We start from the raw sequence: 14,299 nt of genomic DNA on the forward strand, positions 1-14,299 counted from the left end.
TGCAACACTACATTCACATCCCACAAATATGTATGCCTTCCTAGATTATCTAATTACCTGGACTAGCTGCCAACCAACGGGATGCAGCCCAGTTGAGGTCTATTCTATGTGCATGCGGATCAAAACAAATTTACGGTTACCTAGGCTTTTACCTTCTGAAGACAACTTGGACAGAGAATTGAGGCTGTTTAATAGATCTACCCCATGGGGTCAACAACTCTCACTTGGCACTTACACTTCATCGTCCCGATTGAGACTGTTATTCTTAAATTATTCCAAAAGTCTGTGCTCACTGGTAAAGAGCAAAGCCTCCTTTAAAAGTCCTGAGACCTGCCATCAGTGTTAATCCTCAACACTACATATTATAACTTTCCATCCACAAATAGTGGATGATGGTTCCCCTCAAGATCTGCCAGAATAAAAGCCTACTGGGGAAGAACTAGAGAACCCTACAACAGTTCGATTCATCTTACAATAGGTGTAGAAGAACAGAAAACTTTACTTGAGAATTCCACAGTGCTGTTTAAAGTTTCACATTTTCCTTCATCCTCCACGATGTTGAGACCAGTGGGTAGGCAAAATTCCCTGTTGGTTCCCAATTCTATAAAATAACCTCCACGACTCCTGCTTCCTGGGTTCGGAAGGTTCTTCTTCTTTACAGAGATCTCCTTGTCAGGGCATAAATGCCAAAAGGTCTTGGTCAGCTTTGAATTATGAGTAAATTCAAGGAGAATCTAATGAAACTATGTTTCCTTAATCATTGTCCCACTTAAGGAGAAAATCCTGCCATAGGTTCCCTCTTCTAAAACGTTGCCCACAGTGGGGACTTTTGGAAATCTGGCCCCCAGCTAAGAGGCTCTTGGCTTGAATAGCCTCACCAAAAATCTTGGGGTCAAATACTTTGTGGAATGAAACCTCGACCTATCCAGCGAAGACTCATTTCCTGACTCTTAAGGAAAGGGGTTGTAGAAAGACGGTTCTTTCGATAAAATGATGGTACTTCAGCAGGGTTAGGTTTGAACACCTTTATTAGCTACATGCGTGATATATAGCACAACAACCCACGACCGCTCATCCTGGTATCCCCGCAGTAACTGCCACTTACAGAGCAGCAGAGTTCGAACGAGAACTCCAGGATAAGTGACGTGTCACATAACAATAGCGCACGTGGGCAGGCGTGCGAAACACACAAGTTGTCCTTTAAGAAACAAGGACAACTTGTGACTATAACATCACCCTTTTTTTTTACAGAAAAGAAAAAGAGCATTATTAGCAAACAGTGCAAAAGTCAAATTTAACTAAAAGCACAGAGCAGACAAATGCAATGAAATGAGAACAGAAAAAAGAGCAATGGAACAGAAGTAGCATCTGAGAATAAAAAGAGTTTATGAAAATGAAAGAAGAAAAGCAGGAAAGATAAAACAACCAACTCATGCATCTTTCTCACAAAAGATAAGCACCCACTCCCTCACACAAATAAAATAAAACAACAACCTAAGTACAAACATAATGAGAGCTGGCCAGGCAGACAAGAGTAAAGTACAGGGTTGAGGCAATATGTTGAAGGAGTGATGAGATGAAAAGAGTACAGGATGCAATAAAAGAGTGGAGGACTGGCATGGACAGAACAAGTGAAATGAAGTAGTGTAAAGCAGCAGCAAGAAACATAGTTGCACAGAAAAACACTGTAGAGTAAAGCGTAGTAAAAATGAAGCTTTAAGTGAAGTAAAATGAAATAGTGTTAAGCAGTAGCAAAAACATAGTTGCACAGAAAAACACTGTAAAGTAAAGTGTAATAAAAATGACGCTTTAATTGATGAATCCACGGAGGGGTGGAATAGTCAAACTACCTGTAAATAGTAGAATACATTGTAAGTGATGAATCCACTGAGGGTGGAACGATTAAACTACTAGTGCTCCATGAAACAATGTGTAAAATGCACAGATGAGGTGTAAAGTACATATGAAGTGTGTACATGGCACACTGAACAAAACAAAATGTGTGTGTGAAATGTGAACATGGCACACTGAACAACACAAAATGTACATATGAAGTGTGAACATGGCACACTGAACAAAACAGAATGTACGTATGAAGTGTGAACATGGCATACTGAACAAAATAAAATGTACATATGAATATGGCACACTGAACAAAACAAAATGAACAAATGAAGTGTGGACATGGCACACTTAACGAAGCAAAATGTGTATGTGTATATTTAGGTGTGTTGTACAAACCACATGGTAATAAACATTAAATGTAAACTGTAAAACAGCAAATAAATGCGTGTAAATGTACACCATATAAAATAACGTAACTGTAATATTACTGTAAAACTAGGTGTAGCGTATGGTAAACAATATGGTAGCATATGGTAAACAATGCCTCATAGAATAATGTGACCCCGTAGAATTACACCAATCATAGACAGAAAAACTGAGCATGCACTTCATGAAATGACTTATTTCAAATATGAACTTTAAAATATTGAGTAAATAGCGATCTTTAAATAAAACTGCAAAAAATATCACTCCCATTGAAAATTCCTAAATAAGATTGTCTTAAGAAATAAATCGATCTGATTCCCATGAACAATTAGGCTTTCTCAACAGAATTATACGGAATGCAAAGTATAGAAGAAATACTGTTTCCCAAAAATAATAAATTAAAATAATTAAAGTGGTCACCGTGGTCTTGCTGGATTATTCAGCCTGTCAGCTGGATAACAGTGTCACATGTTGTAGCTGTAGACAGCGGTTGGTAGGAGACATCCATAAAAGGATCGGTGAGCGCTAAAAACAGTTATATGTGCCTCAGGAAGGATCACAGTTGATGTAGAGCAGTAGAAAAGTTGAAGAAAATAGATCACAGTAACTTCAACGCAATGCGTGATTGGCAAAACGTGGTTGGCGGCACACACAGTGAAAGATGAAGTTCACTATACAATGTAGTTCCAGGGCAGAGTTGCAGAGAAAAACAAAATGGCGGCACGTTGAAGGACGTAGAGGAGGATGGCTCACGGCAGAAGCAAGCTCCAAATATATCCTTACAGATGTAGTGACGCAGAACCGAATCGTGACAGTGGGATGAAGCAGGCAGCATGAAAAAGGTGTTGACATGGCTCACGAGATGTGAGACTCGTGGTATGTTTGAAAGTAAGCGGTCCAACTGCCAAAGTGCAACAGCAGACAGACACCGCAACACTAAAATAAAGTGCCCACGTCCACCACACAATGTGTAAACTCAGACTCCGGTGCTCGAAAGCGTATATCATATGCCAAAAGTTGCTGCACCACAAACAAGAAGTCACTGTGGTATTCGCTCTTGGAAAGAGGATTAGAACAACTGTGGTATGTCCCCTCGTGAACAAAACGCTATGTTGAAGTTCAATGGGCTGATCAGGTATTAACAATGCGGAAAGCGTAGCGTAATGTCTTTTGAAATGTGCAGGCAGCAAGGACAGAAGTGCTCAAACTCAGTGAATGAGCAGTGGGAGGCAAACGGGAGTCAATTTAAAGAAAACTGTATACTTGAGTTATAGCGATAAATGAAGTGGTCAGCGTTAAGGCGGCAGTGCGAAATCCTAAGTAAGGTTCATGTAAAAAGGTCTCTGACAGTTTTCCCAGTTACTGTTCTTAACGTTGCTTAGAGTGCGTTGCTTGAAGGTGTTTACAATGAGCGTTAGAGTCAGTCGGTGGGTTGTGATGAGTGGGATACCAGGATTTTTAAATGCGCAGCTCAAAGTAAGAAAAATGATTTACTTTGTGAGTTCTTTAATTTCGGATTTCCCGTGGTAACATAGGTGGCAAGAGAAGGTTCTTTCGTCAGTATCGTCGCCAAATGTAGAAAGAGGGTTCTTTCGATAAAATGATGGTTCTTCAGCAGGGTTAGGTTTGAAAACCTTTATTAGCTACATGCGTGATATATAGCACAACAACCCACGACCGCTCATCCTGGTATCCCCGCAGTAACTGCCACTTACAGAGCAGCAGATTTCGAACGAGAACTCCAGGATGAGAGACGTGTCACATAACAATAGCGCACGAGGGCAGGCGCGCGAAACACACATTTAAGAAACAAGGACAACTTGTGACTATAACAGGGGTGTCATACAAACAATTCTGGGCTGCCAGGCTCACTCCAAATCTCTCCAACTCCCCTAATGCTGTATCTCCTCTGACAAGAAACATCAGCGCTTGGAAGAGATTGTGCAATTTAAGCTACCTAAGAAACAGATAGCATGCTGAGCTCATCTGAACTATAAGCCTGAGTTGTTGGTTGTGTCCCAAGAACCTTGTACGATACTCCCAAAATGTCCAAGACATTGCACCGGGCCTGGTCTCTGTTTTTATAGTACTCTCAGGGCTGTCCCACTAGATGAATACTAGGAATAACATTATCTCAGATATAGATGCAGTGGACCCTATAAGCCTGTATAAAAGGATTTGATGTGAGCATTCCACCAAGGGCTTTGTGTTTATTGGGACAGAGGATATATATTGTTACCTAGGCCTTGATTAACTTATTTTCCATGTGGGAAGAAAAATGGGTCACCCCTAAATATTTGGGAATTGTGCAGGTGACGTCTGCAGGGGGGAAATGTTTTTCCACTGAGAAAATAAACCTGCATTTGCACAGGATGCTTAATTCTCCCTGTGTCGAGTTCTCCAGGTATGATTTCCAGCAGTACAACTGGAAAAGTTGCTTTTGGGTGGCTGTCAATAAAAGTGAAAATAGAATCTTGATAAGTGGGTATATGCAGTCTAGTGTCTGAAACCAGGAGACTTAGATTACACTTCCTGCTGCATAACAAACAACTTTTATGTGATCCTTTGCAAATCACTATATCCCTTCCGCTTCATTTTTCGTATTTCTCTATGAGGCTGAATACTGGTATAAAGTGGGATTTAAAAATACTGTAGGCAAAAACGGCTCCCCAAGGGAGCTTCTTGTAAAGGAAATTTTAATATTATTTCTAGCACCAACATATCATGTGTAAGATTGTATTTTAACCCCTTGCGTGCGCATGATGGAACCACGCCGTCATGAGCACAGGCAGCCCATCACTCATGACGGTGGGGTTCCGTCACGAGCACAGCGGCGCCGCTCTCACCCCCCACTCCCCAGTGCCGTGCCGTAATTCGCGCCGCGGCCAAGGGGTTAAATAAATGTAAGATGTTTATCACTGATTCACGAATAGAGGATGTAAGAAAACAAGACTTTTTCCAGATGCCCTCTACTTTTTTCCCCTATTTGAACTACTAGATGCTGTTTTTCGACTCTAACAGAGCACTAAAGCCACCAGTAGCATTGCTCACTCCCTAAAACTGATTTGTATGAATTGGTAACCCTGATTAGCAAAGGACTTAAACACCCTTCTAAGTCCCTAGTATATGGTACCAGTGGTACCCAGGGCAGGGGTGTTATAGGGGTCACTGGGACCTGAAGTACTGTTTGTGACCCAAGTAAACCACTGACAGCAGGCCTACCATTACAGACTGCAGTAGCATTGTGAACAGTTTGAACTCAACTTTGCCCTTACTATGTGTGACATAGTCGATGTACTATTTATAATATGAATGCCAGTCACCTCTAAGGGAGGCCTCGGTAGCATTATGTTAAAGGTGTGCACTTGTAAGTGCAGGCTTTATTCCCCCTATAAGTGGCATTTACCATTAAAGAACACTATAGGTGACAGACAGTCCATAGGATAACATGGGTTGGCAACAGGGCAAGCCTGAGGTTGCCAGCTCCATTATGGTACCACCTAATGATGTCACGTTTGGTGCCAAACAACGTGCTCTCTCACCCCTGACATGAATTTCGTGTCGAAGGCATTGTGGCTTGCACCCAGGTGGCTGCCTCGAGGGTTGCCTACATGGTTGCTCCAGCTTCTCTGTGCTCTGGCTCACAGCCCGCATTTGCTACTGCTAAGACAGGATTCTGACCTCCTGCTAGGCAGTGTGTTCACTCACACAAGTCAGAAACAAAATCTGGACAGGAAGGAGGTCACACCTACTCCCTCCCTTTCAGGAAGGTTATTGAGGTGGCAAATCAAGGTGGTGAGCTTCAGAGGCTACAAAGCCTCTAATATACGTCAGGGCGTACTCCCAAAGGAGAAAAGAGCCTTCACCTGCCCGGGGCACATGTGCACCTACGCAGGTGGGAAATTATGTATGCAGGAGGTATACATACAAAGAAGGCTACCCACACCCCTAGGATGGTCTGCCTGGTCTGTACAGCTAAAGAAGACTTCTGCTATTTTTAAAAGTGGTAGAAATAGTGGCTTCTGGGTAGAAAAGGTGACCTACACCCCGGATGTAGTGACCTGAGAGGCGTACTAGCTGCAGAGACCAGCAGCCCATTGTCAACTTGCTCCCACACTACTTACTCCCCATAATCTACAATTTAAGGGACACTCCTGTCACCACAACCTCAGTACTGAAACAACTTGCATCGAAGAATGTAAATGTAAATGTGTTGGACTTGTAAAGCGCACAGCTGCCCGTAAGCGTCCCGGCGCTTGCTTAGGGAACCCGTCCTGGAATTCCCCTGTGAGAAACCCCGGCAGGGTGTCCACAAGGTGAAAGCCAGGCATCCCGCCGCGAGGGGCCGTAGTGGAGATTAAGCAAGCTATTGCCCAGAGTCGCAGAGTGTGACCCCGTGAGTTGAGTAGGCACCAGAGCGAGATGTAAAGTCCTGTGTCTGTGAACAGAGGACTTTGCACAAACCAAAAGAGGGATGCTCTGTCCCTTTGGCAACACTTCTAGAGCTGCTTGATCGAGACTCGTCCTAGGCTAAAGCTTGTTTCCCCAGACAGAAGGACCCCTGCGAGTGCCTGTAGCACCCTCAGACTTCCCTGGACTAGTGGCACTAGTACCCTGCAAACTGCACTCAATGCTGTATCGAGAGGGAACACCATCCAACCTTCGTATGATGTCAGCAACTGCCCTGTTGTGTTTTTTGCATCTTGTTCCCTGCAACACTGTGTAAGCGGTAAAAGCAGCTTCCCTCGCGGAGCCCGTACAGCACCAACGATAGCAGGACAACTCAGCACCTGGCCTCCATGGGCCAGGGAAAATTGAACTGACTGTAGTGGCCTGGTCCAAGAACCCACATGACCTTTACCCTCCGTGGGTTACACGCAACTCTATCTACAAGTGACTGATAGTCACTATCACTTTTTCTAATTGACCGCAATGGAAAATCTCAGCAATATTGAATTGTTGTGATTTATGTTTTTTTCTAAAATCCATGACTCCAGTTATGTGTATGCTGTTCTGAAATTCTTGACACATGGTCCTCTAGTAAAGCCTGACTGCTCTTTGCCACTCTACCTGGACTGACCTAAGGATTTATTATTTTGCACCCAAGGACCATCTTTGGGATATTGTGATAGTATTAAATGGTGAACCCCAACCAACCACACCACATAATAATCCACCTTCCTACGGTGGAGACAATCAAAACCATTGTTGATGAAATTCTAAAAAGGTTTACCTACAACAAACAATGATTAATAATATTTCCGTGTTAATCTAAAAGAGTTAAAAGTGTCTTCCTTTGCTGATTGTTTGGTTTATCAATGTCTGTTGTCCATTAACCCCTTGGAGGTTGATTCCATGGTTCTCTAGAGAGCCTCTAGAGCTCCATTAATTGCAAAATAAACACTGTTATTAAAATGTGCCTGGTTACACTGCTTGGGTAGCAGGCCAGGCACGTGAATGTCCATGTAAAGTTTATCTTCGTTTGTCAGCTAATTTGGGAGAACGGTCTGTCAAACCTGAGACAATGTTAAAAAAACTATTATTTAAAGTTATAGCAATGAAGAGTATCAAATGTGCTACTCACTACCTAACTTTTTGATTCCCTTGCAGTGTAAGGGAAGAGGTGGCCCGCTTCCTGACATATTACTGCAAGGCGCCTGTTCCCCTGAATGCGGAAAATGTGAGTTATTTGTTAAGTCTCTATACAGATTGTTTACCAGGATGCCTTGTAGTTTTATGTGCCTTACGTGTATTCCCCCTTTCATCTTATGTAATATTTTTTGAAAGTCTCACTTGTGAGATGTTTTTTAAATTCATTCTGGGTATTGTCAGCAGAGCTCTTGTAAAAACCTGGATTACTTCCCACAAACTTGTGAATGACTATTTTCCCACCACAAAGGAACCTGTACTATCCATGTCCTTCTGTCTACCTTAGGATCACAGAGATATTCTGTGTTGCAGAGTCATGCTGTCTCAATCATTCAGCCCCTTCAGTCCTCTGATTACACAGCCCCAGAGTGAAATGCCCTAGTATTTAAAATGCTTTGAAACTTAATCTGTAAGAAGCCCAGAATGATTTGCTCCCTTCTCTAGCGCAGCCTGCTGCCACTTCAACCCTCCTGTCAGTTCACTTCTTTTATTTCTTCTCAGCAAAGAGTAAGGTCATTTTGTTTGTGCTGCTGCTAAAGTTTAAATTGTAAGCACGTGTTATACAAATATTTCTGTCCTTTATTCCCCATTCCCTTTCTTATTTTACCTTTAATATGCTTTTCAGACCAGGCTTCAAAAATTGTTAATATTTACAGTTTCAGTTCCCCAAGTATGTTATTTCAAACATGGTGTCCCATCCCTTTTCAGAGCCTCTTTAGGCAATAGAAGGCTTGGCGTGATATACGCTATGGCGGGCTCACATTTTGTCCATTTGGTGAGGAAATAAAATGTTAGATGCTTTTTCTTCTGACTTTGGATTCTGCCACGTAAATGTATAGCTCCATGTTGAGGTGACTAGTATAAGCAACAGTATCCTTGGGGGATACGACTGAATTGCAATTTAATCTTGGTAGTAGAATAACAAAAGAGCTATTGTCACTTGTTTTCCTTCTGGAACAGGAATCCTCTCCAGTACTCCACATTTTCAATAGAGTAAAGAGCTGTAGCTCATTCTTTAATGAGAGGTGGACATGGTAGAAGAGACTTGTTTAAGTTTAAAAAGAAAACACTAGATTCAGCTGTTGTTTCGGGGTCCAACCAGTTATATTCTGAAAAAAGTATGGCTAGATTTCCAAGTGACTTCCTTGGAAGCTTCTAAACGTGGTACAGATGGCAGATGTCCTACAGTTCCTGCTTTATCAGATGCAGAGGTGCTTTTTGGCATCCTGCCCAAGTCTAATCAATTAGCCTGATGCTAAGCAGATTGTGGTCCGCTCTAGAGTTAGAGAAGGTGGTTCACACACTCCAAAGCAATCCAACGGTATGAAGACGCTTAAATAGTTAATTAATCCAACGATATGTAGACGCCTAAATAGTTGATTAAGTCAACGGTCTGAAGATGCTTAAATAGTTAATTAAGTTAATGCATGCAACAGGGTATCGCTTTCTGATCAAAAACTGTAAATGGAAAAATGAGGAGCGTCACCCTAGGGGTAACGTCCTCTTAGTGCGCAGCAAGATATCCAGTAAGGTAACCTCCCCTGAATGCACAGCAAGATATCCACTGGGGAGTAGTCCGGTGTTATTCAAATTCAATGGATGTTAAAACGCCGGTCGATTCCCAGTTTAAATTTATTAAATCATCAATGTTTCAGTTCTCAGATCTTCAAGCATGAGAATTAATGACATTCCATTTGAATATGCCCGTTACATCAATTGATCTTAGACAGATCTTGCTGCTTCGGCAGTCCCAATGCATTTCGGGCAAGTAAACTCATTCATTGGGGGGAAATGAGATCTATAAGGTAATGTAGTGAAAATGCGCTGGTGAGTAAGGAATTATGTAGGTTATCAGTCAGTCTTAGGCGCCAGGTGAAACCAAAGTGCACAACTGATTGGAATAACACTGGACTACTCCTTATTGGATATCTAGCTGTGCATTCAGGGGGCGTTACCCCTGAGTGACGCTCCTCCTTATTTTTCCCCTTTTGAGCTGCCATGTTTCCACACTGCTTGCCCTCTAGCTTAACACAACAAAAGTGGTCTAGAAATGTTATATCATTTTATCTCCTCATCCCTTGATATCATCTGCTACTCTCCTGGTACCGTAGTTTGGAATGCTATTTATCTAATTTCAGTGGAATTCTGATTCCATGGGAAAAATTTCAATGTATTCCCAACGCCGCTTTATAACTTTTTGAGACCATGATTACTCTGTGAGTGTACAGGGACAGGCTTTGAACCATCTACTGGGCAGATGGTTTTACCACTTAGTAGCTTAATTAGGTCTTGGCTACATGCAGAACGTTTGGGGCAAGAAGAAATTGATTAATACCCCCAGGCCCCATATGATATTTCACAGCAGTAGAATTACCCACTTTCTCCCTTTGTAAATATGACACCAAGTCAAACAGTTAGGACATTCTCTAAGTCAGTTTGCAGGGGTGGAGGATGGAGAGAGGGGAGGGGGTTGACTCAGCGCTTTCAGCCCATAGTGTAGAGATTCTGCTAAGACCCCCAACTACTCACAAGAGTCAGACTAGCCAGCCCTAACAAGGTAAAGGAAAACCGGTCCGAAATTCCCGGCATCCAAGGGTCTGGTGGTTGGTGGATAAGGCACCCGGCACACTTTAGAGTGGACCAGATGAAGTAGCAGGTGTTCATGGTGGGAAACCCTGGATGGTCAAAATCTGGTCTGGTACCAACAGTGTGCCCCAAAGAGATGAGAAATGCTGTAGTTCATGGTCTTTCAAAGGGGTGTCAAGATTGAACTTGTTTGGTGTCACCTCCTGCAAGGATGTCACTTACTGGTTCCTGCCATCAATTGGGGAAGCAACAGTTTATGGTTGGAGTCCTTGCATACCTTAAACTTTTGATGCACCAGGGAGTGTGTCTCATAGGATGATGTACAAAATGGTCATAGAAACACGGCAATCCGCTGCAGCCAACTGAACCCCTAAGATACAGTCAGATTGGAAAATCTGTCAGACTGAAAATAGTACACTATAGATCTCACCTTATTTGACAGGGCAAGGGGCAGTGCGAGCTCACCAACTGGTACCATCTTTGGCCCAAATACCTCATTGGTCTTCATGTCTTGCAGATTTAACCAAGGTTGTCTGCTTTTAGGCCCTGGTGCTCCTGGGCAGGCTTACCATGTGATGTCCTCCATACACTACTCAGTCAGTAACATCTTATGCTTTTTTTCCAGTCCAGGACGGCACCACTGCTCTCTTGGATCGGCCGATCCAGCACCGCCCCAGATACAGAAACCCCACAGTACTGGCTGTAGTTCTCCTAGCTGGGGCTACGTAGCTTCATTAGACTTGCTTAGAGAGTCATTTTTAATGTCAAACTAGAGGAGTATGTGGGAAGGCAGATGCAAATACCAACTGTGACATGTTTAAATCCGTATTAAAAACGTGAGCACATAGTCCTTGGAGGGGAGGAGACAGCATCAGATGTTCAAAGGAAGTACAGGTTAAAGTGACACAGTGCAGACTTTCAGAGCTTTGTCTCCTGCCTCTGCTGGCCACTCTTTTCTTCTAGAGCAGAGAGCTGGCCTTCCATCAAGGAAACATGGATGACTAGGTCTAGTCTGTTCCTAAGTCTAAGGTAATGTTTTAATTTGTCTGTCCTTGTATTTGACCATTCTCAGTTCCATCCTACGGAATAGACCTTTGACCTCTAATTCCTTCTCTCTTGCATGCGGACTAACACAGGGATCAGCGTTATCGCCTAGCCACCCGCATCAATTACCACTGTAGCACCAGGAAGGTACTGTTCGACATAGTCAAGGAGTCCACTAACTGCTCTGCATCCAAAAACCTTTGCAGGTTTTCTGTGGCACCCTCTCTGGCTTTTTCCTACCCCCTCACTGTTTCAGTTTAGAAAATTACTGAAAACCTGGCTGTTCGACCAATAACCTTTCCAATAACTGCACTTTTTTGAATCTTGATAATGCTCCTACCGGGACAATGAGTTGAGTCATAGCGCCAAGACACCCACGGGTAAAAGTTGCGCTTTAAAAATTGTAAAAATAAATAAATAAATAAATAAATAAACAAAATTAACACCATCTACCAAGACCTCCACCCCAATCTCCTACTGTGGATGACATCAACCTCCTCTCTCCTACCGACACCCACCCACACAAACTCACCAGGTGGAACACCCTCACCAAGAAGAAAACTACATCCATAATGAGAGCCATCTACTCCGGAGCTCCAGCAGACCATTGCCCCACCACACCTTCAACCTCAGCAGTCAACCCATCAGCAAAGAACTCACAAAGGTCCTTAACTCCTCGATCTGCACTGCCCACTTCCCCCAGGAATGGAAACATGCCGACATAAAGCCACTGCTGAAGAGACCATCCGTGGACCCAGTAGAAACCAAGAACTACCGACCCATCTTCCTGCTCCCCTTCCCAGCCAAGGTAATCGAGAATAAGATTAACATCCAGTCAACCAGACACCTGGAGAACCACAACCTTCTAGACCCATCACAAGGCAGCTTTCAGAGTCAGCCACAGCACCAAGACAGCTCTAGTCGCAGTCCCGGACGACATCAAAATGGGGCAGCACCACGAAGAAAGAGGAGCCCTGATTCTCCTTGACCTCTCAACAGACTCCACCGGATCGGAATCGAAGGAGCAGCTCTCAAGTGGACTGCTTCCTACCTCACAAGAAGAAGGCAGAAGATCATCTTCTCTCTCTACTCCTTGCTCCTAAGAACATCACCTGCGGTGTACCTCAAGGGTCATCCCTCAGCCCAACCCTCTGCAGCGTATACATGACAACCCTGGCCAACATCGGCAGAAGCCACAGACTCAACATCATCTCCTACACCAGAGTCCACCATAGCTTGGAATATGTCAGCTATGGATGCTACTGCTGTTGACTTTTACCCTCTCTTCAGACATTATATAAGTCAGTTAAACCAGCCTCGTTAAAAAATAATCACTTCTACCTAATTAACAGGTTGTATTATGCCCTCATGAAAATAGCTAAATGTTCCCCCCTTTCCTCTTCAAAATGCCCAAAATGCGATTTTTCCCCGGCTGACGACCTACATATATTTTTTAATTGTGGCATTTTAAAGGGGTTTTGGCTGAGTGTGGATGCGCTCTAGGTACTATTTTTAAAGTCAAGTTCAATTTGAATCTTTCCATAGTAATATTCGGCATCGATAACAACTTGATGACTTTACTGTCAGTAACTCAAAAAGGCTTGCTGCTGTATTTGATTCCTATTGCTCGGAGGGAGATATGCAAGTTATGGAAGGATTCACGACCCCCTCTGTATGAGAACTGGCTCAGGGAATGGCCTGCTTGGACTTGGGGCATTTGAACGATAATGGGTGTAATATCTGGTCACAGCTCTTAGTATGCGGAAAAGAAATGAGACTGATCTAATGCCCCTAAGTCCCATGTACACCAAGTTTCATACGAAGAAGCTGGCCTGGTTAGGCCTACAGCCAATGCAATAGCAGAAGCCTGGGGCGCCCACGATGGAAGGATGGTTTCTTGCTTATATTTGCAGAAGCTATATGGTGAGATGAGGCCTAAAAAAAAAATCATCTCCTACACCGATGACAACTAACTTATCCTCTCCCTGACATATGACGCAATGACCATCATAGACGGGTTCCAAAGATGCATGAAGGATGTGGCCATCTGGACAACAACTGCCTCAAACTAAACACATACAAGAAGAAGTACTCTTCTTCAGGACAGGAAAGGACACCCTATGGAACAACAAATGGTAGCGACCTAAGCTAGGCCCCACACCCAAATCCACCAAACACACCTGCAGCCTTGGCATCATCCTCAGAAGCCAGCTATCCATGAAGAGGCAAGTCAACGCCGTCTGCTCTGCTTACCTGGAACACCCTCCCCCTGCACGTCAGAGCCTCACCATCGCTCCAACAGTTCAGAAAGGAACTCAAGACCTGAATGTTCAACCATAGGAACGAGCAGAGTGATTCCTCAGCGTGATCCCACAGCACCTTGATACCCTCATGGGTGAAGCAGCCACGCTATACAAATCCTGCTTGATGGAGATGCCTCGGCATTAGCGCACTTTAGGAAAAACACCTATTATTTGGAGGTTGGATTGTTATCCTGAACAAAGAGGAGAGGTGTGAAATGTAGAGAACATGTTGAAACATATCCAGTATCAGTTTATCGAAAAGACATACCTCACCATCCTCCTTTGTGGAGTCCTTGATGCAGAATTTAGCTTATTTTAGTCTGCATCAAATAGATCAATTTTACCCCTGACCATCACAGGAAAGGACAAGATTATGCTAGATGAGGCCCCCTGCAAGATTGCTGTGCGAGTCAATCACTTTATGTGCACCCTGCTGGTCAAAGGTA

General features: G+C 43.4%; 1 protein-coding gene across 2 annotated transcripts in view; it reads left to right on the forward strand.

Annotated features, from left to right (window-relative positions):
* LOC144826055 (1-aminocyclopropane-1-carboxylate synthase-like protein 1) overlaps positions 1–14,299 on the forward strand; it is a 146,954-nt gene that overhangs the window by 70,088 nt on the left and 62,567 nt on the right. For both annotated transcript variants that reach the window (XM_078684353.1, XM_078684354.1), the window contains one exon: positions 7,882–7,951. In XM_078684353.1, coding sequence (XP_078540479.1) covers positions 7,882–7,951 — 70 coding nt within the window. The remainder of the gene's footprint in view (positions 1–7,881; positions 7,952–14,299) is intronic.

The sequence above is a fragment of the Lissotriton helveticus genome, chromosome 3_2 (genome assembly GCF_964261635.1).
Source record: "Lissotriton helveticus chromosome 3_2, aLisHel1.1, whole genome shotgun sequence".
NCBI classification, from domain to species: Eukaryota; Metazoa; Chordata; class Amphibia; order Caudata; family Salamandridae; genus Lissotriton; species Lissotriton helveticus.